This window comes from Corvus kubaryi, unplaced genomic scaffold (assembly GCF_017639235.1).
Source record: "Corvus kubaryi isolate FWS band 111438036 unplaced genomic scaffold, C.kubaryi_AGA036_p1.0 37382, whole genome shotgun sequence".
NCBI lineage: Eukaryota > Metazoa > Chordata > Aves > Passeriformes > Corvidae > Corvus > Corvus kubaryi.
The window spans coordinates 799,190-825,558 of record NW_024581124.1 but is presented as its reverse complement, the minus strand read 5'-3'; the positions used below and the strand labels follow the sequence as shown (position 1 = coordinate 825,558).

The following is a 26,369-nucleotide window of genomic DNA, read 5'->3' as shown; positions in this document are numbered from 1 at the left end:
CCTCCTGCAGAGGTTAAAACAGCTGTGAACATGTAGAGAGCGTATATGAGCCAGTGGTTGGAGCGGAACAGGTTGGAAGTGAGGGATTTTTGGTTTCCAAAGCTGTTCCTCAACTATGTTAGTTATTTGTTACAGAGTTTACATTCTAGTAAAGTCATTAACTTTCTTCTAAAAGATGTAGCATGTGGAGAATTGAAGGTTTTAAGAGTAATTCTATTGTTGGTTAGTCCTCCTCTTTCTATATGGAAGCCATAAAATTGAAGCTAAAAATATTTGGGTAGAAGAGTTTCATTATCAGAATTTAAATTTGAGACGGGTAATTGTGTGACCAACAGATGCAGCCTGAGACTTGGGGAGGGTTTTAAAAAAACAAAAACAGAAACCAAAAGAAGACTTGCTTCAGGTTGTCAGCTAATGAACTGGAGAAACCTGGAAGAAATTCCATACTCAAATACAGTTTTGCCTTGTTGGCACTTGCTTTGTGGTATTACTTTGCTTTGAGGTATTTGGCATATCCTGCTGGATTAAGTGTCCTCGGTTATCGCTGGTTTTTGTGGCATGATAACTTCCATATAGGCTTTTAATAGGCTGCCATTTCTGTCAGCAAGCTGCTCTCAACCCTTGTAGTCAGCTGTAATTCTTACAACTCGAGCCTTTAGAAGAAGAAAGTCACTTGCCAGCCAAGGTTGTGGCATTTACTGCATTCTCTTGACTGTAAAACAATTCACTGTATGGCTGCTTGTTCTCTAATTCCAGGAAAGCCAATATTTTCAGTGGACATTCACCCAGATGGGACCAAGTTTGCAACAGGAGGACAAGGTAAGTCTGTGTACTGATAGAAGGCAAAATTTTGGGCTATAATAATAATAATTATTATTATAATTATTATTATATTGTGCCTTCACGGCACTTGAATTGACCCTTTTAAAAAGACATCACTTTTATCTCTAAGAAACAGTTAATTGTGTAAGCTATTAAAATATACTACGAAGTGCTGCTGTTCCTGCAGAAGGCAGGGTTATGTGTTCTGATGTCCTCATCCTCTTGGACGTCATTGAAATAGTTGCTGCTATCAGGGATTGAGTCGTGGTCATATGGGCCAAATTTCTTTTTAATTTGAAGAGGAACTGGATGTGCAGTTGGGCTTTTTCAATTGCTAAATAGTACAGCTATTGGGACAGAAAAATCCAATTATACAAATAGAATAGCTTAAGAAATATATATGCAAAAATATTATTTGGTTCACAATAGTGAATAATTTTATGTTGGCTACAGTAATTGCAATTTAGTATTTGAATATATCTTTTCTCTTTTAAAATATATTTTTATTACAAGTAGTTGTCCTTGTAGTTGGTATCAGTTATGTACAGTACGACTTTTGAACAAGGCTGTATAAAATTGTTTTTAATAGCTTCAAGAAAAATAAAGCACTTCTGAATTGGTATAATTATATCAAAGCAGCATCTGTATTCAAATGTTTCCAAAGTCCCCGCTGCCTGCATTTTCACATCTGTTCTGGAACTGAGATTAATTTGAAAAACGTTTTTGCATTTATTTAGAAGGGGGGGCTTTTTGTTCTCTTACAGGTCAGGATTCTGGCAAAGTTGTGATCTGGAATATGGCTCCTGTCCTGAAAGAGGAAGATGAAAAGAATGAAAATATTCCCAAGATGCTTTGTCAGATGGACAATCATTTAGGTAACAAAGTTGGCTGGTTGGGTTTTTTTGGTACTGACTATTGGTAATTTGCCAAAGCTTAAGACTTACATCTCTGTAATTGTAAAAATCATGCCTGTCCAGTGGTGAAGAATCAATAAAATACAGCAGAGTAGTCTCATACTTTGGCTGTACACTTTTCAAGACATCCAGCAGAAAATGTTGTTAAAATGTGAGGAAATGTGCAGAGGGCTATAGATACTTCTGGAAATCTCCTCCCTAGAAACTTTTTTCAGCTGTGGCCATAATGTATTTGATAATACACATTCAGAGAAACTGGAGAGCTCTGAAGGGAAGGACAGGAGAAGAAATAAGTGTAAAAGATACATCATATGAAGTATATTGATTATAGTTATAAATTACTACACTTATTACATTATAAATCATTACATTTGGAATTAATATGGTCACCTGACAAGTTGTCCCTTCTTTCTTCAAAATATACCTTTCCTTCTTTGCCCTCTTAATCCCACTTTATTTACCAGAATAAGTTTCCTTCATTAGAGGAATATTAATCTTTCTTCCTTCACGCCTCTTTTGGTGAAGCTTTTTTAGATAAGGAATAGGGTTTTTTAAGTAAGAAATTCCTCAACTGCTACTGAAAGATAAGTACCAATTCATTTATCTAAAGCAGACAGAGTAACTGCTTTGAGTGGAAAAAGCCCACTTAAATCCTAAATATCTCCTGTTAAGTTTTGCTTATTTCTATTATAAATCCTGTCTGCAGTCCAGAATGACTTACATATTTCATCTTACAGACTTTCTTTTCTACATTTCAGCTTGTGTGAACTGTGTGCGATGGTCAAACAATGGAGTTTACTTGGCTTCAGGGGGAGATGACAAGTTGATTATGGTGTGGAAACGAGCTGCGTAAGCATGTTTCTTCCTTCAGCTTTATATTTCATTTCAAGTAGGTTTCTCTGTGACATCTTAGTGCTTCCTCCCTGTCCTGGCCTTTGGTAAGCTCAGTGCTCCACCTGGTGTGTAAGGAGCCAGAAGCTGTGACACCAAAGCACTGGTGGTGGTGATGTGGCCTCCTGTCCTTTGGGCTGGAGTGTGTCTGCCTGGGCAGTCTCTCTCCTCTGGAGGAGCTGAGACATTTTCTTCTGTCCTTGAAGAAAGCTTCCTGGTGAGATTTGAAGAGTCACCTTAAATGTTACCATTTTATGCTATCTATAGAAATTGTACATTTTATTGAAGTGAATTTTTTAATAACAGGAATTACTCTCTCTAAAAAAACCGCATTTTTTTTCTTCTGTATTGTAGGAATAACTGACCATAAAATATAAGTGTACTGTGCAGCTGATTTTCTTTAAAAAGAAAGTGAAGAGCTTGTGGTGATTCTTTTTATAACTGTTTATATTTTAATTAGGTACATTGGACCTAGCACTGTGTTTGGTTCTAGTAGCAAACTTACTAATGTTGAGCAGTGGAGGTGTGTGTCGATTCTCAGAAGCCATTCAGGGGGTAAGTTTAAAGGTGTTGAATGAACATAATTTGCATGTATTTGGAAAAAAAATGCTTTTAGGTATCATGTTTTCTTGTTTGAAATACATGTATTTGGTGGCAAGTCAGTAATTAAGAGCAACAATGAAAATTTAAAAATATATAATTTTTAATGAAATACAATTTTCATACAAGTAACTTCTGGCAAGTATGTAGGAGAAAAATTAACAACTAAGGAACTTATATTTTGCTATTTTCTAGCTTAAAAATGAATCTGAATGAAGGAAGTTAAACTGTATTTTTGATTAAATAAATGTTCACACTAGCAGTGAATAGCCTGATTGGCAAAAGACCAGGTTTTTGTAAACTAAAGAATATAAATATTGATTTAGAGGAAAAATAACTAAAGAGCAATACAAAAGTTGAATAAACAAGTAATTTCAAATGCATTTTGTGTCTGCTGACATGAGCTATGATTAAAATCAAGATGGAAATCACTTTGATCACTCCACGTGTGTTGGAACAAAGTGAGTGCACTGTAATAGTTTCTGTTACTTTTTCATTCTAAACAAGGCAAAGTTCTTTGTGCAGCTGTTAGTACTTCCTACAATCACTAAACATTGCATTATTTCCCTTTGGGTTATTTCTTTGATCCTCACTGAACATTGGAAGTTGTGGAGTCTCACTCCCAATGAATGTTGCTATGTTCTTTCTTACCTTCCACTTTAGTGAGGTGATAATAATTTCTCTGTGATAGCAAAATATTGCCACACAAGTTCTTTGTAAAAAGACCTTTTGACTTTCTGATTACCATCAATCTCTTAAATGGAAACTGCTTCTTCCCAAACAGATGTGATGGATGTAGCGTGGTCTCCACATGATGCCTGGCTGGCATCCTGTAGTGTTGATAACACTGTTGTCATCTGGAATGCTGTCAAATTCCCAGGTGAGAGCTTTTAAGATGTGCCAGTATGTAAAGCTTTGTGACGAACTCTTCCCTCCTTGGGTGTATTTCACTGACTCTTCAAATCTCTAGGTGGGAATGGGTTGTCTGTCTTTTGAGGTGAAACACCTGCAGTCTGGCGGGTCAGTCTTCCTTTCAGGTTTGGGTGGCAATGAGCAGTGGATTCCACACTGCTGCAGACAGCAGCTGCATTCGGGTTGTGCTGCTGCTTTTATGTGAAAGTCACGAATGCATGTGTTTTATTTACATGCCATTTATTTTAAGCCTGCTTCCAATACTTACACCAGAGTCTTTAGACTTTGAAGCTAATTGTGCACCCTCTCAGCCTCCCCTCCCACAGTCTGATAAGCAAGAGTGTGACTGAAAGTAGGTTACCAGGTCTGCCAACCTTGTGTGTCTGTTGAGTCACAACTTTGACTTGGTTCACACTTGCTGCACAAAGCTGAATTAGTTGTGATAATCTTTGGGTGTGGAGGAAAGGGTGAATGTTTAACTGAAATTCCAGTTCAAGTGCTGTTTTTCACAGCTTCAAAGTGCTACTCTGAAGTGCTGGGACTCTGCTGCTCTTCCTGCTCTCATCTATGTCTTCTAAAGAGTTTTGCACTCCTTAATCTGGCCAGAGTTCTCTTTACCACTTTTTTATATCAGTTTTTTCTTAAGTACAGGTTCCAATTTGGTTGATATGTTGTTTCTACAGTAAAGGAGGTTATACTTAATATACTGTTTCAAAAAGATCGTCAATTTTCTCAACACTCTGTCCTAAAGGAGACAGCAGTAACTACTCTCTGTTCTCAATTTTTGTGTGCACAGAAATTCTTGCCACTTTGAAGGGTCATTCAGGCTTGGTGAAAGGGCTGACCTGGGATCCTGTTGGAAAATACATTGCCTCTCAGGCTGATGATCGAAGTTTAAAGGTGTGGCGGACCATGGACTGGCAGCTGGAAACCAGCATCACAAAACCATTTGATGAGGTACTTCAGAATGTCTGACTATTCAAAGTGAATTCCCTTAGAATGAGTGAAAACTAGAAGAGTAACTCTGATTCTGTGCAAACATTAATTAATTGAACAGTGCTGAATCAAATTAAGCTTTCAGATAGCAGCTTCAAAAGAGGGGAAAAAAGGAATTACTTTCTCATACAAAATGTCATTGACTAGAGACTCTTACTGCTGTTGGTTATTGTGGATGCCTAAGGTTTACATGTGTTATGTAAACAATTAAGTAAACTTCTGGAAATGTAGGGGTTATCCTGGGGAAGTATTGGCACACTGATTACAATAGTCTGACATTCTTCCCTACGGATCTTCTATTGGCCACTGTCAGAAATGAGGTAAGAACTTAGGAGGGATCTTCAGTCTGGCATCATAGGGCTGTTATGTGATGACTTTGATCAAGAGATCAAGCTTCTAGGGACAGAAGCTGGTGCTTGGTGACTATGGTATTGTGATTAGTGCAATTACTCTTTGTAGTAGACCTGATCTGCTTCAATTCACATGTGAGCTGGTGTTGCAGCCCTGTCACTGTGACTGTGATAAATACTGAGGAAACAGTATCCAAAAGATGTAACATTTGTGTTTCTTTTCAAAAAGTACTCTGAGTTCCATTTCCTCACCTCTTAATACGGCTTCTTAAGTTACACTACATCACCTGTGTAAATATGACCAAGTGCTGAGAGTTGTGAGGTCATTCTTTTATATTCACAAGAAACTTACTTTGTAATCATATTCTCTAAATCTGAAATTTCAATAGTTTGCATTTAAAACCCTTTGTTTGCCAAACACTTTTAAAGCTCTAGTGTGTTTCTTTTGTCAGTGTGGAGGGACAACTCATGTGTTGCGCCTTAGCTGGTCGCCTGATGGTCATTATCTCGTTTCTGCTCATGCCATGAATAATTCTGGACCCACTGCTCAGATCATTGAGAGGGATGGATGGAAAACCAACATGGATTTTGTAGGGCATCGGAAGGCAGTTACAGTAGTGGTGAGTGAGTGATAGTAATTTATCCCTGAAGTTAAAATTTGCATGTGCTTTGTGATAATTTTATGTATAAATGGGACAAGAGGTGAAGATGGGTGTCAAGATTAGTAAAGCAAATGCATAGTGGTGATTTAAAAATTTCAACTTTACATGTTGGAAGCAATCAGGTTGCTCTTGTGATAAGAGAGCTGCGTGTAGATGACCAAGACAAGGGAGAATACAGGAGCATGTTAGGAATGTCAAACATCAGCTTTGTTGGCTGTTCAGTGACTTGATTAAAATGATTTAGGTTTCTAGTGGATTTCTGATCCCTAGTAAAATTAATATTGTTTGCCTTTCCTGTTAAGGCATTCAGAAAGCCCCTTAAGAAAACCTCTGCAGCTTTTGTCAGTGCTCTTATAGAGTCTGGTTCAGGACTTTATTTCTGTGAAATGTTGCTTTTTCACTCTTAAGTGGAAAATTTGCTTTTAAAGCAGATCTCCTGCTAAAATGTAATTACTGTGATAAAATTTGAGCATCTCATTTGTTCAGAAATTCAACCCAAAAATCTTCAAAAAGAAACAAAAGAATGGGAGCTCCACCAAGTCAAGTTGTCCCTACTGCTGTTGTGCTGTTGGTAGTAAAGATCGATCTCTTTCTGTCTGGGTAAGTGGTTTCTTTCCTGCCTTTGAACTAATGTGGTCATTGGATAGCTTGGGGGTTTAGCACAAAGGTCACGTGTACAGCATTAGGTCTTACATTTAGTTTTATGTTTAGGTTTTTTTTGGCTCTGTTGTTACAGGTTTAGCTGGGGGGGAAGGAAGTGGATTGGTATTAGTTCATTTCTCTAAAGGCAAGAGCAGTTAGAACCCAGTGGCAGAGTGTCTGCCCTGATAGTGGGGAGAAGCTGTTACAGGATAAAACATGTTACCACAGTTAATAAATGCAACCTAATTTTCTTCCTTTTACTTGTCTTTTGTCTTTGTAAAGGAAAGGGATATGAAAATGAATGAGCTTTTTAAGTATTCTTTCAAATTTTTGATATCTAGTTTGGGTTTTACTTTAAAATCTACACTAAAATTTTTATTCTGGCTAGAGAATATTCTGGCTACTAGAGAGGAGTAGCTATTTTCACATTTTTAAATACAACTGGAAAATGCAGGGAATCAATTTAACTGATTTGTAAAGCTTTGTGATGAGAACTTGTGCTAGAACGCACCAGTTGCTAACTGTAATCTACTATTTATAGATTCCAGTGTGATATTTATCCATCAATCTCTGGATGCATAACTAAATCTGTTTCTGGTAATGGCTACCAGTGCATACCCATATCAAAGTATCACTCAGTATGTTTTACTTTCTATTTATACTATGAAGATTTCATTTGGAGTGGCTGTTAAGGTTACAGAAGGTAGTACAGAGATGCAAAGTTATAGGTTGCCTTTGCCCTGAGGAGCTTAATAAACACATATAGAGCACAGGCCTATGGAAGCATAAATAACTACTGAAGGTGACAGTGACACTGCATCTGTGAGCATAAAACTTCCTTGACCGTATCAACTTCTGCTTCCTTTCAGTTGTACTATACACTAGAGATACTAAATCCGTTGGTTTGACATTAAAGAGCTTAGAATGTCTGATTTAGAGCAGATTATTGGGAGTTTTCATATTCAGCTCTTTATTACTAAGCTGATTCTTAAGTGCAGAGGAATTCTCTTTAAGAGTAATTGTGAGTCAAATTCCCTTTGCTCTTGATATGTTTCACTTTCTTAGACAAGTAGTCCGAGTGAGGACATGGAAACCTAATCTATTTTCTGTCTTCATGTGCTGGCAGTTTGCAACATCCTTATCTCAGTACAGCTTAGAATAGAAGCTGTCTTTTGCATCTGTGGAATTGCTTTTGGAGCAGCAGAGAGTGTTTTATGACTGTAGTGTAAAGGCAAAGTTGATTAAGAAATTCAGTCTGTGTTTCAGAACAGAGAGTTGAATGTCAGCTATTCTTCTCCAGAGCTTTTCTGTCCCAGCAGTGGAACGGGTGACTTGGTGCCTCAGATGCACCACCAGCCATGCAGCTGTTTCCTGGCCAGATCTTGTTTGGTGCATATTGTGAGGCTCTGGGAGAGTGTTAATGTGATACTATCCATGGTAGTGTAAAACTTCTACATTTCTGAGTGTTGTTTCTTGTTTTCCTAAGCTCACATGTCTGAAACGACCCTTAGTTGTCATACATGAACTGTTTGACAAGTCAATCATGGACATCTCCTGGTAAGTTGATTTCTGCTGTTTGTTATGGAAGCCAAAGCATTGCTATCAGCTTTAGGTGTACATATTAGCTGGAAATGCCTCAAAACAGTACAAATTGTGGCTGTTGGAACACAAGTAATTGGTTGCTGAAGGTTTTGTTTCTACTGCAACATCTTTGGTGTAGTATTACCAACTAGCACATGGTCACTTGAGATTATTAACTGAACAAAAAGTAATGTATTTAGAACATGATACAGTAAAATAGCTGTGGAATGAGTTCCTACTTATGTTAGAGTTATCATTCTCTGACATTTTTTCATAGAGCGTGTGTTTTGTAACATGACTTGGTGAACTTGGTTAACTTGTTGAGTTTCGTGTGTGTTACATCTAATGAAAAGCTGGTTAGACAATCCACTTTCTCAGCAGTCTACTGTCCCTAGTCTTGTTTTCCTCTTTCTGCAGTGAGTGGTACTCTATTCTCCTGCTTTCTTCCTAAGGCCTGGTCACAAAAATGCAGAAGTTAAAAATAGTTTTAAATTAACTGCAAGACTTAACTAATAAGAGAAAAATAACTGTGATACCACTCACCAAATGGTATAAAAAATTGTCTTCATCTATACATCAGGTGATTCAGAGACTTAAGGGTTATGTACAAGAAAAAGATCAGTATTTTTTATATGTTAGGCACACAGTTATTACATAGGTTGTCTTAATTCTATCGCTTCCTCACTTCTGAAATTCTCCCTTAATAGTTACAACAAAATCTTGGTGTATTTATACTGGGAATTTTCAAGCTTACAATTGTGTAACTTCCGGGTTTCTATGTGCCATGTGGATTTTGCCATGAAGCTCAGTGAACCACAATAAAAAGTTTTCCAAACCAAAACATTTTTCTTCCATCAACAGATTCAGGCTAGAAAGCCAGCAAGTGGAATATTTAATGAGAAGTGCTGCTATTGTTATAATACAATAGCTTTGAATTATTTTGTTTTCCTCTAGTGTTTTTTATTTCTCCATCTGCAATTTGCACATTTTTCATGGCATGAAGTCATTTGGAGTAATAGCTGGTTAACATTTTGCAGTTTCTGAGGAAATGGTCTTGTGGGATACTTGAAAGACAAAGGATCATCAGGCAGCTTGATATTTTATATTCCGTTTACAAATTGAAACGGATGGCTAAAATGTCTATAATATGGAGTGTTCCCAGAAACGTGCTCCATTCTGAAAACAGACTGAGTAAATTCAGAGAAACCTAGTACTATTATATTATATATTATATATATATATCTGTATAATTTCTGGTTTAGAATTTTAGACTTGGATCCATCAACATAATATCTGCGAATGATTATGCTTTTATGGAACAATTGCTTGGATTCAGAGGTCAATAGGAGCTCAGCAATTTTCGCTGCTAAGCAAGCAGAAAACTCTCAACATGATTTTACTGTTCTGTAACTTGGAGTACTGTTGGTGTACCTTATGGTGCACCTTCATGGTGCTGAGGCTAATTTCTCTGGATGTGATGCTATCAGGGCACCAGCCACCACAAAAATAGGGCTTTCCAAATGCCTATAGCCATGGTACATGTAATAGTTTTTTAATAACTTGGTTAGGACTTTGGAATTCTGCCAGCTTTCCTTTCCTCTTCCCTTCTGTGTAACAATTAAATTGTAAGCCACTATGTTGCTGTCTCTGTGAGCTCTGTACTTGGAAGTGTCTGGGATTCAGTGTCAAAATTCATCAAGTATTTTTTCAAATGTGCAACAATAGGTTATATATGCAAGATTGTAATTCTATTAAGACTAGAATGTATAGTTTCTCCTCTCTGTCTTTGCTAAGGAAACCTTTTGAGACCTCCAGAAGAGGGTTACTACATATCCTCACATATAATCACATGTGCAGTTTGCTTAAAAACCCAAATAATGAACAATAACAAAAGCAAACCTATGTTCTTGCCTAGTACCAAGATTTTTGGACTGCTTGTCAACTGAGGGCCCCTTTCTTCACCCACTTCCATTAGCACAAAAATTTTGTTCATCTGTTGAAGGAAATACATTTATAATTTTCTCTCACTGTTCATTGTGAACACTATTCTGGTTTACCCCTTCAGGAAAGTTTTCATGGTGCTGCTCATGCCATGGGCAAGTGTATTGTCCCAATGCCACTGTCCTTGTGCAGTCTGCAAAGGAGCATTGGCACAGGGACTCTGCTGCTGTCATCCTGTCTCCTCACTGTCCCACTTCTTTGGTTCCATCAGTTATTGCTGTGATAATAAATCTTAAGCTGAGATTTTTATTGAACAATCCATCGTATTGCTACTTTGCATGAATGAGAGAGATTAAAAACAAAGTTGGACCTTTATTTCCTTCAGGACCCTTAATGGACTTGGTATCCTGGTGTGTTCCATGGATGGATCAGTGGCATTTTTGGACTTTTCCCAGGATGAACTTGGGGATCCACTCAGTGAGGAGGAAAAGGTACAGTAAGCACTCAGGGAACCTGTGATCATATTTCAGGGATGTATTGATTCAATTAAAATATTGGCCTATTTATAGAAGTATATAGTAACTGATTTCCATATTACAGAAAATGTGGTCTTGTCTGCTTTACAAATCATTAAAAAAGAGTAGTCAAGAAATGAATTTGTGGTATTAGTTTCTGTTCTGGAAAGAAAGAATTTGGAAAACATCCACTTGCTTACACATCATTATACATGTGAAGTAATTATTTGGCCAAGGCAACAAGAAGTGGGTGCTTCAAAACACTATAAAATTACTCTTTCACTTGCCTATATGCAAGTCTTTTAAAACTAATTGCTCTTGGCTGTTTTTCCTCATTGCTATTAGCAACTAGAGCTTTGAATTTCATTTATTTTACATATTGATTTAGTGTTAGTTGAAAAAAAATCTGGTGTATACATGATACACCAGAGGGCAGCTGCATTTTATGGATTCCATTAGATTTTTGTGATTCCATTGTATTCTAATCAGTGATGTCATGGTAGCACTGGTGGTCACTCACATCTTTAACACCCACAGAGCAACATTCACCAGTCCACCTATGGCAAAAGCCTGGCTATCATGACTGAAGCTCAGTTGTCCACCACCATTATTGAGAATCCAGAGATGCTCAAGTACCAACAGAGACAGCAGCAGCAGGCGGATCAGAAGAACGCATCAATTTGGGAAGGCTCTGGGAATGCCACAGCTCCCAAAGTGGCAAGCATGGTTAATGGGGAGAGCCTGGAGGACATTAGAAAGGTAGGTGCTCTTGGGTACTGTCAAGTACTGAGCCAATAAATACCAAACTGTTAGGAAAGAACCAACTTCTGTGCCCTTATTTACACTGAGTGGCACTTTTCAGCCTGTGTATGGCCCATATGACCAACTTAGTGGGTCATTTACTGGGTCTTGTTGAAAAGTTAAATGCTTTTAAGCAGAAGTAAGGCTACATGGAAACAGGCTTGTGGATGTTTCTGTGATGGGTGCAAAATTCTTGGTGTGCAGAAAGGAAACCAAGAGAAGCTAATGGAAGAGAAGCTGTAGAACTCTGCTTCAGTTTCTCAATGACAGAGGTTGGAAGCATTTTTAAATTCTCTTCTAAACATAGTACACAACTTCTAATTAAAGATTTGATATGCACAATGTTTTAGACTTGATTCTAAAGTGGAGAGCAGATGACATTCTCCACAAATGCCTTTTCTACAGATGGATAGATTGAAAATTGGAAATATGTGTGTTTATGGGAAAAAGTCTTTGCTAACAGATTTTCAATTGAAGCACTTTTTCAAATATACTTATTCTTATCAGTTTGAGGAAAAAAATAGCGTTTTCCATTTGTCAGAAATTATGATAAAATGTATTTCCCAACAGAATCTCTTAAAAAAACAAGTTGAAACACGAACAGCAGATGGTCGGAGAAGGATCACACCTCTCTGCATAGCTCAACTGGACACTGGGTATGTTTGAAAGCAATCTTTAAAATCCTTCTTTACCTTCTTATCTCTTTTTGTTGTTGTTTTTTTCCTGTTCCAAACTTGACTTTTTGTCTTAGAGCATTGCAAAGCACTTATTGGAAATAAGTGTGTATTCTTATGAAATAGAGTTTCAACCTGTGTTCTTTGGCCATAAGGTCTCACTTCTAATAGATCAGGCTAATACTAGTTATTTGCTGTTATAGATGAACAATGCTGTAATGTACTGTTGATTCATATCTATATTAGTACCGGCTTTAATATCCTTTGAAGATGAGAAATTACTCTGGGAAGGTACTGGGGATTTATTTAGGTTGTACATGAGTATCCACATGGGGAAAAGGGAAGAATGGAATAAAAATTCTAGCTAAAAATACTATTTTTCAATTACTTTTAAAGTGTTTTTAAGAAATATATTTGTTGTTCGTCTCTTTGTTTAGGGATTTTTCTACAGCATTTTTCAATAGCATCCCAATATCTGGAACTCTGTCTGGCTCAATGATGTCTTCTCAAAGTAACCAGCAGCTCATGTCACTAGATTCTAACACAGCAAATTCCCTTAATACTTCAAAGCCTTCTGTAGAGCCAACAGCAGCCAGTATAAAACCAACAGATGATGCAGCCAATAAAGATGGGTCAGTATTTGCTGTTTTGTTTTTTACTTACATGAGTCTGTTTAGTTTTTAGTTCTTGTTTATAGTTTTGTAATGAAGAAAATATTAAAGTGGTTTCCTTACTGCAAAACCCCATGAATCTAACCTTCCTGAAAACATTGAGATTTTATTAGTATTTGGTTACTTTAAATAGTGATAAGTCAGGAATGAATAAATCCATATGCATAGTTCTGGCAGTAAACTTCAGTGCAATGAAGTACACAGCTGATTACTAATGCTTTAACAAAATCACTTACTTATAGGTTGGTGGGTTGCTATTAGTAAACAATAGAAGGTTTTTCCAGTAGTGTAAGTAATGAAATCTATTTTACAGCGAATTCTGACCTGTGTCCTCTCTTCAAACATGGTAATCCTTCTTTCCTGTGTAACAACCCCATCAGAGCACAGTAACATTGGCTTGTCAGTGCACATGTGCTGATTGGCCAGTGTGTCTTTCAAATTAATTACAGAACAACTGAACTTTACTTGCTTTTTGCTCAGTGGTAGCACTGACCTGACTTCTTGTCAGTATGTTTTTATAGCATTTGTAACAGCATCGTGTCATTGAAACCTCTACTTCTCTGTCAAATTTGGTTAAAATTGGCCACAGATTAAAAAGTGAGCAGGTGGACTATGAGAAATGATTGATAGATGAAACTATTAAGTATCCTTTTCTTTGTAAATTGTACTTCTAGCAGCTTTTTAGTACAAGCATCAGTTATTTTAGAGCTGTTCATTCTCTGAATTCATTCTGCGAATGAATTGAAAAATCTCTAAAGTAAACAGCTATTGAAATAACAGATCCCCGGAATGCTTTAGTGTGGGGAAAACACATTCCTTTGCCCTAGAGTTACGCTTGGAAAGGCCTAATAATCAGTTTGGATTTTTCAACAACAAAATCTAAACCTGGCACAAATTGTTTCATCCCAAATTGTTTGATTGATAAACAGTAAAATATAATATTGAAATGGAAATATTTGGTAACCTGAACAAGGGGTAAAAGCAGGAATCCCTGCGATCTTTTTAAAAAGTAATCCTTTCCTTTTGCCTATGTAAGTACCAGCTGAAAGTATCATTTCCTTCCTGAATTTAAAATACATAATAAATGAATTAGGGTCTTTTAATCCAGATATGCAGCCACATGAAGCTCTGAGCTTTGAGGTGTATCACAGCTTTTGAGAGTAGCAAAGCTTGCAAAACACTGATGCATGAAAGAGTGGAAAAAGAATATCATAATTGACGATGTACTCGAGTGGAAGGCTTTCAACATGGTTTCCAGCCAGTAGCATGAGTGCTAGTTGTTACGAGCAACGCAGGTTACCAGTACTAAATTTCTTTCAATCCTTTTTTGCTGTCTCTTTTCTTGACAGTGTAAATGCTACCTCTGCCTCAGCTGCTCCTTCTGCATCGTCTTCCTCTGTGTTGACAACTCCATCCAAGATTGAACCTATGAAAGCATTTGATTCCAGATTCACAGAACGATCCAAAGCCACCTCAGGGACTGCTGTTGTAACAAACACAAATCAGACTGTTGTGGACAGGTAAGACATAGCCTGGGGAGGGAGGAAGATAATAATGCAGAGTTGAAACACTAATTCTCTGTGGTGTAGATGTCACAGTGCTGACACTCTAGAAGCTGTCTTGGGTTTCTTCCACTATTGGAGGGAAGGGGACGGCTATAAATAGGTACATTCTGTGCTGGTGTTATCCCTTTGTACATTTGTCCCTGGCATTTTGATGTCAAGCAGATTCTTCAAGATATTCCAAGTTAAAACTATTGTTGTAAGAGGCTGTGTGTACGTATGCCTGTGTGACTGAGTGCAGCTGGGCTCCTTAGAAGACAAAACCAGCCAAAAATAGCTAGCCTGCATCTCTGTACAAGAGAGATTTACTTCAAGATAAATTACCATACATGTCAGCAGACAACCTCTCATCATCATAGCTGTAGTTGTATTTCAGTTTTATGCCTTGAAGGCATGTAGAGAAGATTCTCTGATTCTAAAGGGTTTTGGCTCTGGATCCACATGATTAAAAAAAAAGAAAGCATTTTGGTTTGTGACATAGTGTTATGGCATAAGTATTCCTGTTTCACCAAAACAAATGATAAAAAAATAGCAATCTTGAGAAAGAAGTATGTCGTTCCCTAGTTATTTTCAATAAAACATACTTTTATACATCAATATTTTTATGTCAAAGAGCTTAACCATGTGATGCAGAAGCAAGATATGTTAAATTACTCTCATAATTGCTTCTGATGTGTCAGTGAAATATGGATAAAAGTATATTGTTTGGCATAATTTAGATGCCAGAGAAGAAAGGTTTGGGTTATGTAAGGTATTTCTCTGAAGCCAAGTAGTTAAGGAATAAAGGCAAAACAGTGTGAGTTAATAACCAGTTATTGGAGGGAAGGAGAAGAGTATGATTAAATGACCTATTTTAGTGTCTAATGGTTAACAAGAGAGTTCACAGGGGTTGTGCTTTGTATTGGTTATATTATATTTAGTTATATAGGGACATGGATCTGTTGGACCCAAGTCCAGAGGAGGCCACAAAGATGATGAGAGGGCTGGAGCACCTCTGCTGTGAAGACAGGCTGAGAGCTGGGGCTGTACAGCCTGGAGAAGAGGAGGCTCCAGGGTGACCTTATTGCAGCCTTCCAGTGCTTAAAGGGGCTACAAAAGAGCTGGAGAGGGACTTCTCACAGGGACATGTAGTGACGGGACAAGGGGGAGTGGCTTCAAACTGAAAGAGGGCAGGTTTAGATGAGGTATTAGTAAAAAATCCCTTACTGTGAGGGTGGTAGACACTGGAACAGGTTGCCCAGAGAAGATGTTGATGTCTCATTCCTGGAAGTGTTCAAGGCCAGGTGGGATGGGGCTTGGAGCAACCTGGCCTAGTGAAAGGTGTCCCTGCCCATGGCACAGGGTTGGAATAAGATGGTCTTTAAGGTCTCTTCCAACCCAAACCATTCTGTGGTTCCATAGTTATGTTTCCTGAAATGGAAGCTGTAGCAGTGAAGTCATTTGTATGGTTCACAGATACACATTTTGCAGTAGTCAGAACTGGGCAGAACTTCTGGGGATAGACAACAGAATGACAGAAGTTCTACATGAATAAGCAGAAAGTCTAATGTCCGCTGAAGGGGAAAAGATGAACGGCTCTGGCATCTTAGAGTGCTGAATTATTTGTATCAGCTCAGGGAAAGAGATCTGATTGCAATTGGAACTGAATGCTAAAATAAAGTTGCTATTTCCAGCTTTATCCAGTGGCTAACTCTGGTTTGATTAATTGTTTTTAAAGGGGAGAATATGTCTGATTGGTTCACATATATATTGCACATTGTACTTTTGGAAAGGGTTTGCCATACCTCTTCATCTTCCTCCTCCTGCCTTTGTGCATTTTGAAATACACTCAAAGAGGGCTAAGAAATGTCACTTTACCTGCAAGAGGGCAATGTGTAGGATACATGGCAACTTTTGGAATCAGCTTTTTTTTTACAGACTTTTTTTTTACAGACTGAAGGATCAGAATTTAATTAAAGACAATAAGCCCAAGGATATTCTGGAGAGCAGCAGTGACAGTGAAGAGAAGATTCCAGCTGTTAAACCACTCAGTGTACCCAAACGGAAACTGGAACTCGAGGGAGAAACAGTAGAAAAGAAGAAAAAAGGAAGGCCTCGGAAAGACTCCAGACTTGTACCAGTAACTTTAACTGTTCAGGTAAAATAAATAAGATTCGTTGTGGCTTTCAAAGTTCATTTTATTAAGTCAGTCCCATGTTGACTTGTTCATCGACAAGTAGTATCAGTCCCTCAGAATTTTTAGCCATCCCTCTTCCATGCCTCTAAACTTACTGATTTTAGAATTTAAGCTTAAAAAAAGCAGGTGCACATGGTGTGGCAAATGTGTTTATTTTTTACATAGATACGTAGCTACTTACTAAAGGTCCCAGCATGCTAAGTAATGATAGCCTGCCAAAGGACTGTATAGAATACAATGAAATGCCATCAGTTTTTGGTGGTGTATGATGGAGAGTGGTCCAAGAACAAGAAACTTGACTTGGATATGATGACTTAAATGGTTATGAATTTCCTCGGAACCCTAAAGTAGTTGTATTAGAGTTTCCATCATTTTAGGGTCATTTATCTATCATATAGATACCTGTGTTTTCAGTATCTAGAGCTTAGATTTTCCATGTAATATACCAGATTTTTCATGAATTAGTTGCAGCTGAAAATAGGGTTGTTTTCAAAAAAAAAAAAAAAGAGACCACTTCAAGTTTGTTTTTTCTTTAATTCTTAGAAGCTATATTAAAAAACTTGTATTCATACAACTAATTTGAACAAGACTAATATTTGCAATTGGCATTACTTGGAATTTTAAGAAAATTCTCTTTCAAATCAATCTGTTTGGTAGAATATATTTGGTTTTAACATTTTTAATAGAAAAATTTAACTATTTCTGCTATTTTTTTCCAGGCCCCAGCTACATTGGCCTCTGAGAAGGATGCTGCTTGCATCTCTGCACCAGCATTAGCACTTAAACTGCCAACCCCAATCCCACAGAAATCGTTTACTTTGCAAGTAAGTGGACTATAAGGAAAAATACTTTAAAAACAAACAAAAAATCCTACTTTCTTTTAAATATTCTAAGGTTATTCACATCCTTGGATAAGTTAACATTTGAATGCATGCGTTTGTTGAAGTAAGCAAGATGGTGGCACTTTAGCTTCTAAGAATATGTCTGTATGAATAAAGATAATGGCAAACCAGCTAAAAATAGGACACTTCTGACCCAGCTAAACTTCAAGGAGGAGTGAGTAGCTCTGGTTCATGAGTCCCTCCTCCTGGTTAGCCCAAGTTGTGTGGTGGAGGTAAGAGGCTCTGGTGGGAGTAGCTGCTGCACTGTTACTGCAGTGGTGTTGGGAGTACACCACTGAAGAATAAAAACAAGGCTTTTCTGAGAGCTCTCCGGAGGTGCTCTGTATCTGAACAGGCTGGCAAATAGTAGTGCTTTAGGTATTTGTGAAATAGTTTTTATGTGTGTTTAGGCTGTGGTAGTCTGGTTCCAACTACAAGACTGTGGGGAGGCTGGGCACATACAGACTTGATCTGGTGCCCATAATTAGGAAGCAGAGACAGACTAGCACAACCTTTCCTTATGTTTGTGCTTCAAATACAAAGAAGTTATTTGTGTTCTAGCCAAGGCCAATTTTCAGAGGTCTGCTCTTTTGAAGTGCCATGGTATATTTTGAAGCCACGTTAAACAGAGAATGCCATACTTAAATCTGTTCTTAAAGACATTGGTTTGGATCTAATAGTAGTTGTTGCTTTTTGGAGTAGTTTTTTTCCTCTTCCAAAAATTATTTTATTTTTTTGTATTTCAGATAAGTTCAGATCCATCAATGTACCTGGAAGTGGAGAATGAAATGACCACAGTGGGAGGTTCAAAGTTGAGCAGGTTAAAGTGTAATCGAGAAGGAAAGGAATGGGAGACAGTCCTCACCAGTCGAATCCTCGCTGCAGCAGGAAGCTGGTAAGAGAGCATCTTTTGGAGGAAGGGGGTCCTGAAGGCCAGAAGACATTTTTAGGTGTACAAAAGTACGGTTTACAGTTATTTTTCATAATAAATGTTTATGGATAAAAGTGTGCACCTCTCTTAGTCTCAGGTTTTGCTTCAAGTATTAACTCTATGCAGTCTTAAAACATCACAAATTCTCATTAGTGAGTTACAACTATTTTCCTGTAAGTTTACATTTCTCCTTTAAATTTCTTCATTAAAGTTGACTAAATCATAAGTGACAGGTTTTCAAGTGCTAGCTACTAAAGAACCAAAAATTTGAAATGGCCTGTTTTTGTCATGTCAAAGTATTTTCCTGAGTCTTTTGCTATTTTTTTCCTTAATTTTTCTCAATTTTGCCTAGTTTCAACTTCAGAGTTTGAAAGTGTATTTCTGAAGCCTGAGCCCTGAAAAAGAAGCAGCAGATTTTAAAGTTAAATACAAGTATAGGCTTGAAGGAGAGCTTGTGTATAACCAAAAGCTTTGCTGGTATTTCCAGCTATGCCCCTTGGTCTGTTTAGTTTATAACTTTTCCTCTTGGTATTGAAAATTTTTTCTTAAAGCTGCAATAGTTACTTTTTGGGGAATTTACCCAAGCTGTAGGACAGCTTAAGAATTCAGCCTGGTTTTATGCTACTTGCATTTGACAACATGCAAATGTTTCTTCTTTGTTTTGTTTTGTTTTTTTTCCAGTGAGATTGTGACTGTGGCCTGTGAGAAACGAACATTATCAGTATTTTCAGCTTGTGGTCGTCGCCTTCTTCCTCCTATAATATTGAACACACCCATTTCCACCCTGCACTGCACAGGTTCTTGCATCATGGCTCTCACCACTGCTGCTACGCTCTCTGTTTGGTAAGGGCCACGTTTGGCTGCAGCAGCTGCCTCAGGCCATGTTCATAGGTACCTTCAGTTGTGTCACTGCACTGCTGTTGAAACTGGAGCTTAAACCACATCAGGTCTGAACACAAGTCCACTTTTGAATAGAATATGTAGAGTTAACTGGGCAGGACTGTTTCTGTTTCAGCAGAATCCTGTTTCTGTTCTAGGACAGTCCATAATACTGAACTTCATTCTAGAACAAAGATAAAGAATCAGCTAGAAGTCACTAGTTTGTTTGTGATGCATGTGGAATGGCATGGGGGGGAGGGGAAAGAGAAGCAAGGATACTTCCATCTTCCATCACTTTTAACCAATAAAGTACACAAGTTTTAGAGTTAAACTACTCCAGCCATTTTCAAGATGCCGAGATAAAAACAGTGGTAATTTATTTACAGTTGTTGAATTCAATCTAATGTCTCAGGCAAGTCAGAGCTCCTAAAGGAGTTATTTGGATCCTCGGTGTTTGCTTTGCTGTAATGAGGTTTCCTGATAAAGAGCCATAAAAATTGTTTTCTGCTATTAACTTCTGTCTTACCATAAGGGGTTTGATTCTGCCAAAGTAATTTTGTCTAAGCAATGAAGAGAGTGTCAAAACAAAAAAAACAAATAAAAAACCCCAAACAAACAAACTGCCTAATCCCTTGCTTTGTCATGAATAATGAAAAAGTGCATTTGTTAAAAGATTTTGGAGTTTTCAGTTATTTGTTCACTGCAGACTTGTCCTTTTGTCTTTTTCAGGGATGTTCACAAGCAGACAGCCATTGTTAGAGATGAGTCTTTGCAAACAATATTTTCAGGTAATAAAAAAGTCCTTTAATTACCAACCTTTGAGCCCACCTGTACTATTTAGTGCCATTTATGAATATGCTGAAATTTTATGAAACCTGGAAAGCCTAAACAAATAATTTCCCTTCATTATTGTCTAATAAAGGGAAGTTCTTGAAATAACAGTGATGACAATATCAGTGAGCAGCAAACCTGTGTGAGATTCTGTAGCTTATAGTCTGCCTTGCTTCTGAATGTAGAAATTCAGTGTTGTGAAGATCACAAAATAAATATTTAATATAAATCTGCTATTACAGCAATTTGTGTAATTTGCATGTTTATTGTCTCAATGATGAACAACAACTGATTATCTTCTGATTCATTACTTTAAAATCTTCAGTTTCAATCTGGCACAACACAAATCATCAAAAAAGCAGTGTCTTAGAGTACATTAGCTTCTGTTTTAGTACAGTACTGATCCAAACTAGCTAGAGAAGCAGTTGTATTACCAGTTTGCAAATGTCATCATTAGAAGTTACATGCAGAAGCCCTGGGCTTGGAATATGCTGGGAAATGAGACTCCAGCTATCCCACTTATACTGTGCTCTTAGCACACTTTTCTAAATATGCTGGGGTTTATAATTTTAACTTAATGGGAAAAAGAAAGCTAAAGGTTTCTTGGGTTACAAAAGACATAGCAGAATTGCTGAAGATTTTCCCTAGGTAAGGGGAATGTTCCTCATTAAGCCCATGTTCTGTATAAATTGCAGCATCAAGATCGATAATGTATTTTGCAAAATTGATGTTAATGCTACTGCATTGAGCCTGGTGCTTGCCATCATTAACTTGTGTCTTGACTTTCCTATCAGTACTTGAGAACAACATTGAACCTTTTTCTGTTGGTTGCTGTAACTGATAATTAATGGTGGATACAATTTCTGACCGTTATGAGTCTTAGGCAAGACTCCAAAAGAAACACTTCGGTTTGATTTGACTTGTAGGAAGTGATGCAACTGTCTCTCAGATCTTGCTGACTCAGCATGGAATTCCTGTCATGAGCATGTCTGATGGGAAGGCATACTGCTTTAATCCTTCTCTTTCTACGTGGTAAGTCATGTACTGTTTCCTGCTTTTGCAACTCAGAGGAGCATGTGTTCTGATTTACTGGGAAGAAATCATTCTACCTCAGAGTCATGGAAGAGTTACTACTAAACACAAGAAAAGGTTACACAGGAGTCTGTGTCTTGTTGGGGATCAGATAGGCTTTCCCCATGGAAAGGCCTAAGTTCCTATAAAAAAATTCCATGGTTAAATTATTTACAGTGTCTTTCCAAAACAGGTTCTTTGTTGTCCTCCTAAGAGGAAAAAAAACATGTTGTAGTCCTAATATAATTGTTGTAATTAGTGTAATGAGCCTGCTTGATGAAAGGGCTTATTTTAACTCCTTCTCAGAATAATTGTTGTTATTCAACTACTTGAGGCGAATCCTCTGGAAAAGGAAAAACACCTTATTTGTTCTTTATGTCAAGGGAGTAAGGAGCAGAGGATGGGCTCTCAGCCATAATTCCGAATTTGCTGCCATTTCTTAGTTTGTACCACAGTTTGGCAAATATTTGAAAGAGCAATGCCTTTAATCATCATACAGATTTAAACATGATAAAGTAGCAAAGGGTATTTTAAATATTTGTACCGTTTTACCCCCGTGCTGTCTGAAGCCTAAACTTAGCATTGGTTTGAGCCACTCTCTTTCTTCTGGCATCTCAAGCAGGTGAAGGTGATATCCTTAATTAGGTGTGGGAATGTAATGTCAGCTCCCTCCATATGAAGGGATAGCTGTAATTATAGAAAAGATTGTCAATGTGTGTGTCTGGTGGTGGGTGGGCACCTGACATAAGGTAAAATCAAGTTCCTAATGAGAAAGTCAATTACCTGTGTTCACTCCGGGCATCATTCTGGGTCATGGCTTCTTATTAGAATGTAAAATGGCAAGTAGAAAATTAATTTCTTTCCAAACTAATGGTAAATTACATTATACAATTAATATTTTCAACTTTGGAGGTAGGAGGGACATGGCACAAGCAGAATTTGGACGCATAGTGGGAATAATCAGGGTGCCTGGGATTCCTGAGCACTTCAGTGATATTTTTTTTGGTTATCTCTGAAAACACAAATCAGGCTTTGAGGCAGAACAGAGCTGGATCCACTGACGTTGCTGTTTGCAATCCTCAGACTTCTTTTTTGGTTGTTTGCTTTTTTCAGGAATCTTGTTTCTGACAAACAGGACTCTCTAGCACAATGTGCAGACTTCAGGACTAGTTTGCCATCCCAAGAAGCCATGCTGTGTTCTGGGCCCTTGGCTGTAATACAGGGACGGACATCAAAGTATGCACCCGCTGCCTTCCTGTCGTCAGCACGTTTGTCTGGGTTTTGTCATGTCATTTATTCACGTGCCTGGATCACTGAGTTAGTTCCTGAAATGCCAATGGCTCTGAAATAATCAGTCGTTCATACAGTGGTTTTTTAAACCTTTGCATGTTTATAGTCTGTATCTTAATGTTGTTATGAGATTGTCTGGGGGGCAGGAAAGCACGTTCTACATGCAATCATTTTAAGGCTCCTCTTTATTGGATGGGTAAGGTACTGGACAACTTTGTGTATGTCATACTTTTATTACCTAAAACAAATTATTTACATTTTGCATTTTAATTTCTAGTTTACCAGCTTTCTGGAGTAGGCCTACAATTTTTGAGCAGTTCAGTTGGCCTCAAAGAATCTATTTAATGAAGTCTTTGAGAAAGTTGAGATATTAGTCATCTAGTGAGTATTTTTAACATGTGAAAATATCGCCAAGGAATTGTGTGAGCCAGAGCAGATTCCTGTAGGTAGTTTAACAGCCCATCCTCACTTGGATTTGAATTAGATTTCCCAGGCAGATTTCTTTGCTATTTCTGCCCTTCACATCCAAGTTTAATTTTTTTCTGGAGAGAAACTGTGTAGAGCTGTATGATTTTATTGCTCTTCTCTTGAGGAGAAGGGGAATTAATTGTGAAAAGCATTTGAAATACAAACAAACAACACTCTCTTTTTGAGAGAGACAATAACAGAATGAAAAATTCCATTTGAAAAAAATTCTAATAGCTGGTTACTTTTTTCAAATTAGCTTTCTTATGACAATACATTTTTATGCAAGAAATCCTTTAAATGCCTTATATCTTGTGTGCCTCTGAAAGATCAGTGCAGTATAGCTAGTGCTACAAAAAGATATATTCCTTAAACTTGTATCTGATTTTATGGCACGTTAATCTTTTTGGTTTTGCAGTTCAGGAAGGCAAGCTGCAAGATTGTTCTCCATGCCTCATTTAGTGCAACAAGAAACAACACTTGCATACCTGGAGAACCAGATAGCAGCAGCACTTATGTTACAATCCAGTCACGAATATCACCACTGGCTCCTTATCTATGCACGGTACCTAGTTAATGAAGGTGAGACCTGCCAGCCTCTGGTACTTCTCTGCAGTTCTGATGGGCTTTTAAGAAACACTGTTCATGTCATGTATATGTATGATTGCCCTTAACATCCTCCTTTTAGCACTTGGCTTCTGGACTCAGAGTTTGCTTAAAACAAATTGGATTTGCTTCTGCAGTGCTCAGTGCTCAGGAATCCTGTTTTGACCCAGTGACTGGGAACAGACCATGGTCTGGGGAAGCAGTGCCATCTGCAGACTCCAATAATGGCAATTGCATTGTAAAAAAGCCCAGTGGTCTGTGAGGCACATCCTGAGTGTTGTCTTGTAGCAGCTACAGATGTTTCAGGAAAACCAGCAGCACCTTGCAAAATACCTAATGTTCCTCAGCCAGCTGGCAATTGCTGCCTGATGTGAAATGGAGGGGTTGCTCAGTCTCTGACACTTTGTACCAGAGCCCATAAAACTGCAGAGAATTTGCTTGTATTGCTTGCACTTTATTCTTTTACGTTCTAAAATTTCAACTGCCTGTACTGGTGAATTCCATGTGTTAAATTCTGTGAGGAAAGAAACACACAAGAAAGGTTCTGTGTGTCTATTTTATATTTGAATACATTTTATCTCTGTGCTATTATGTTAAATAAGGTTAACCATCTGACTTTACACTTTTTGGATTCTGAAGATCTCTCTTGTATCTCTGCCTGTCCACATTCATAATTTAGTAGTTCCCATTGTATTAATTCAGCCTTACTCCTCACCTTCCATAATCATTCTGCACCGAGGGAAATGAAATGGTTCATGTTAGGCCACCTAATAGGTGTTGCCAGAATTAAAATCAAACTCATTAATTCTTGCCTTTTGACCCTTACCTTATTTAACAGGAGAGCTTACTGAACTGCATGTGGTTCTCTCTGTCCTTCCCCAGCTGAAATTAAAATATTCATCTTGGGTCATATGTTAAAGAGATGGTTGTACTTTTAAAAGCCTTCACTAATTGAGAACCTCTTCTGGGTTCCTCTGGCACCTCCAAATGTTGCTGCCATGGATGGATGGATGGATGGGTGTCACAAAAACTGTACTTTGCCAGATGTGTATTGCTGCTTCACTAGTTTTCTAGAGCTGCTGAATTTTGAAAATTGCATATTCTATTATTGACCCTTTATTCTTATGATTATTTCAATGTCCACTGAATTCTAATCCATTAAAATACTCCATCTGTTATATGTTGATTGACAAGTTACTCTTGCATAGACTTTGCTTCTTGCAAGGGAATTCCCCCCTCTGATTTTTGGGTGAATAAAGGTGGCCTGGAAACTGTGTGGTTTTATTAAATGTGTTTTGGTTTTTTAACAGCTGGTATGTTTTTTACGGGCGGGATGGGGGGGCAGTGGGAGAGAGGTTGAGATCAGGGCAGCTCTTAAAACAAGCTGGAGTAATTACTTCAGACTTCAGTTTTTCTCCCTATTGTAGATCATCTTTAGTAGTGGTTTTGGTTTTGAGAACCTTAAATAAGACCCTTCAGAGCTCTAAAAATCATCTTGTATTTCCAAAGATTTTCTGTAAGAATAGTAATATGACTTTCCAGAACTCAGTATTTTGGGCTTTATTTTATTATTTTATTTATTATAATTCTTTCCTGAATGTTGTCTGCTGCATTGTGGAGTGGTTATATGTAGTGAAATGCTTATGAATGTGATTTTATTTCTGATTATCTCCAGGGTTTGAATATCGTTTGCGAGAATTATGCAAGGATTTACTGGGTCCAGTTCATTACTCAGCTGGAAGTCAGTGGGAATCAACAGTTATGGTAAGTCCTGATAGTAGTTTAATGAAGAACAAGGAAGAGTTTCCCATAAAAACTACAGGGTATTACCTTTTCCATACTCTGCTCTGATCACATAAGCAAGCTTTATCCCATGGCACTGAGATTTATTCCATGTGAAACCACAGGCAAATGCTTGTTGACCCAGAGTCAGCTCTGGTGCTGTCTTGAGTATCACACAGATGAAGGAAAGTTGCATGTTCAGCTCTCAGCATTGTTCAAACAGCAGCTTTGAAACAGGGACATGCCAAAGACAGGTCTTCCCTCTCAGAACACAGCTTGGAGTCTGGAACTGCAGAGACTGCTCCAGCTTCATGAGTGTGCAAATGTGAAGACAGTTTGTATTCTGGGATTCATGGAAGCTGAGTGAGAGCATAAAACACACAGCTCTCTCTAGGCAGGAGAAAGGGCATGAATCTTAGAGAGCTCTATGAAACATGTTAATGATAACATAGATTCTGAGGATGCTTTTCTGTTTTCTGTGCAGGGTTTACAAAAGAGAGAACTATTGAAAGAGCTTCTTCCTGTTATTGGACAGAACCTCCGCTTCCAGAGGCTTTTCACAGAGTATCAAGAGCAGCTAGACATCTTGAGAGACAAGTAGCATGTCCCCAGATTTTCCCTGTGAGGCCTGGTCCGAGAGAAACTTCTGAACAGCATTAACCAGAGACAGAAGAGGAGCGAGAGCCCGGTCAGTGGGGACACTCCTGAAGAAGGGCTGTGCCGCAGAGGTCCCAGCGGATTCCTGAAAACGATGAGTGGAGGAGCTAGACAGTTTCCCAAGTGAAACTTGACCATTGAAGCTGTTTCCTCTGAAGCTGAGGCCTCTGTTTCTATGGAAAGTCATGGATATGTACTTCAGGGGGATCCTTTTGGATCTGGATCTCATTTAATATTAAAACGAGCTGAGAACTGTTTGTGCGGTT

The 26,369-nt window shown here is 38.0% G+C and overlaps 1 protein-coding gene across 2 annotated transcripts; it reads left to right on the top strand.

Moving 5' to 3' along the window:
• Positions 1-716: 716 nt before the first annotated feature.
• LOC121667855 (protein HIRA) lies at positions 717-26,360 on the top strand. 2 transcript variants are annotated; one of them, XM_042034967.1, is made up of 24 exons: positions 717-819; positions 1,587-1,697; positions 2,495-2,585; positions 3,088-3,182; positions 4,012-4,107; positions 4,936-5,096; positions 5,938-6,105; positions 6,634-6,747; positions 8,276-8,346; positions 10,697-10,802; positions 11,364-11,585; positions 12,198-12,283; positions 12,739-12,933; positions 14,322-14,492; positions 16,467-16,671; positions 17,430-17,534; positions 18,338-18,486; positions 19,204-19,365; positions 20,131-20,189; positions 21,159-21,264; positions 22,417-22,539; positions 23,477-23,640; positions 25,340-25,428; positions 25,931-26,360. In XM_042034967.1, the coding sequence occupies exons 1-24, from the start codon at positions 732-734 to the stop codon at positions 26,045-26,047; spliced, it is 3,054 nt and encodes a 1,017-aa protein (XP_041890901.1). In that variant the 5' UTR covers positions 717-731; the 3' UTR covers positions 26,048-26,360. The 2 variants fall into 2 exon arrangements, with proteins under 2 accessions (XP_041890901.1, XP_041890900.1); XM_042034966.1 differs by having other exon boundaries at positions 16,452-16,671.
• The last annotated feature ends 9 nt before the right edge of the window (positions 26,361-26,369 follow it).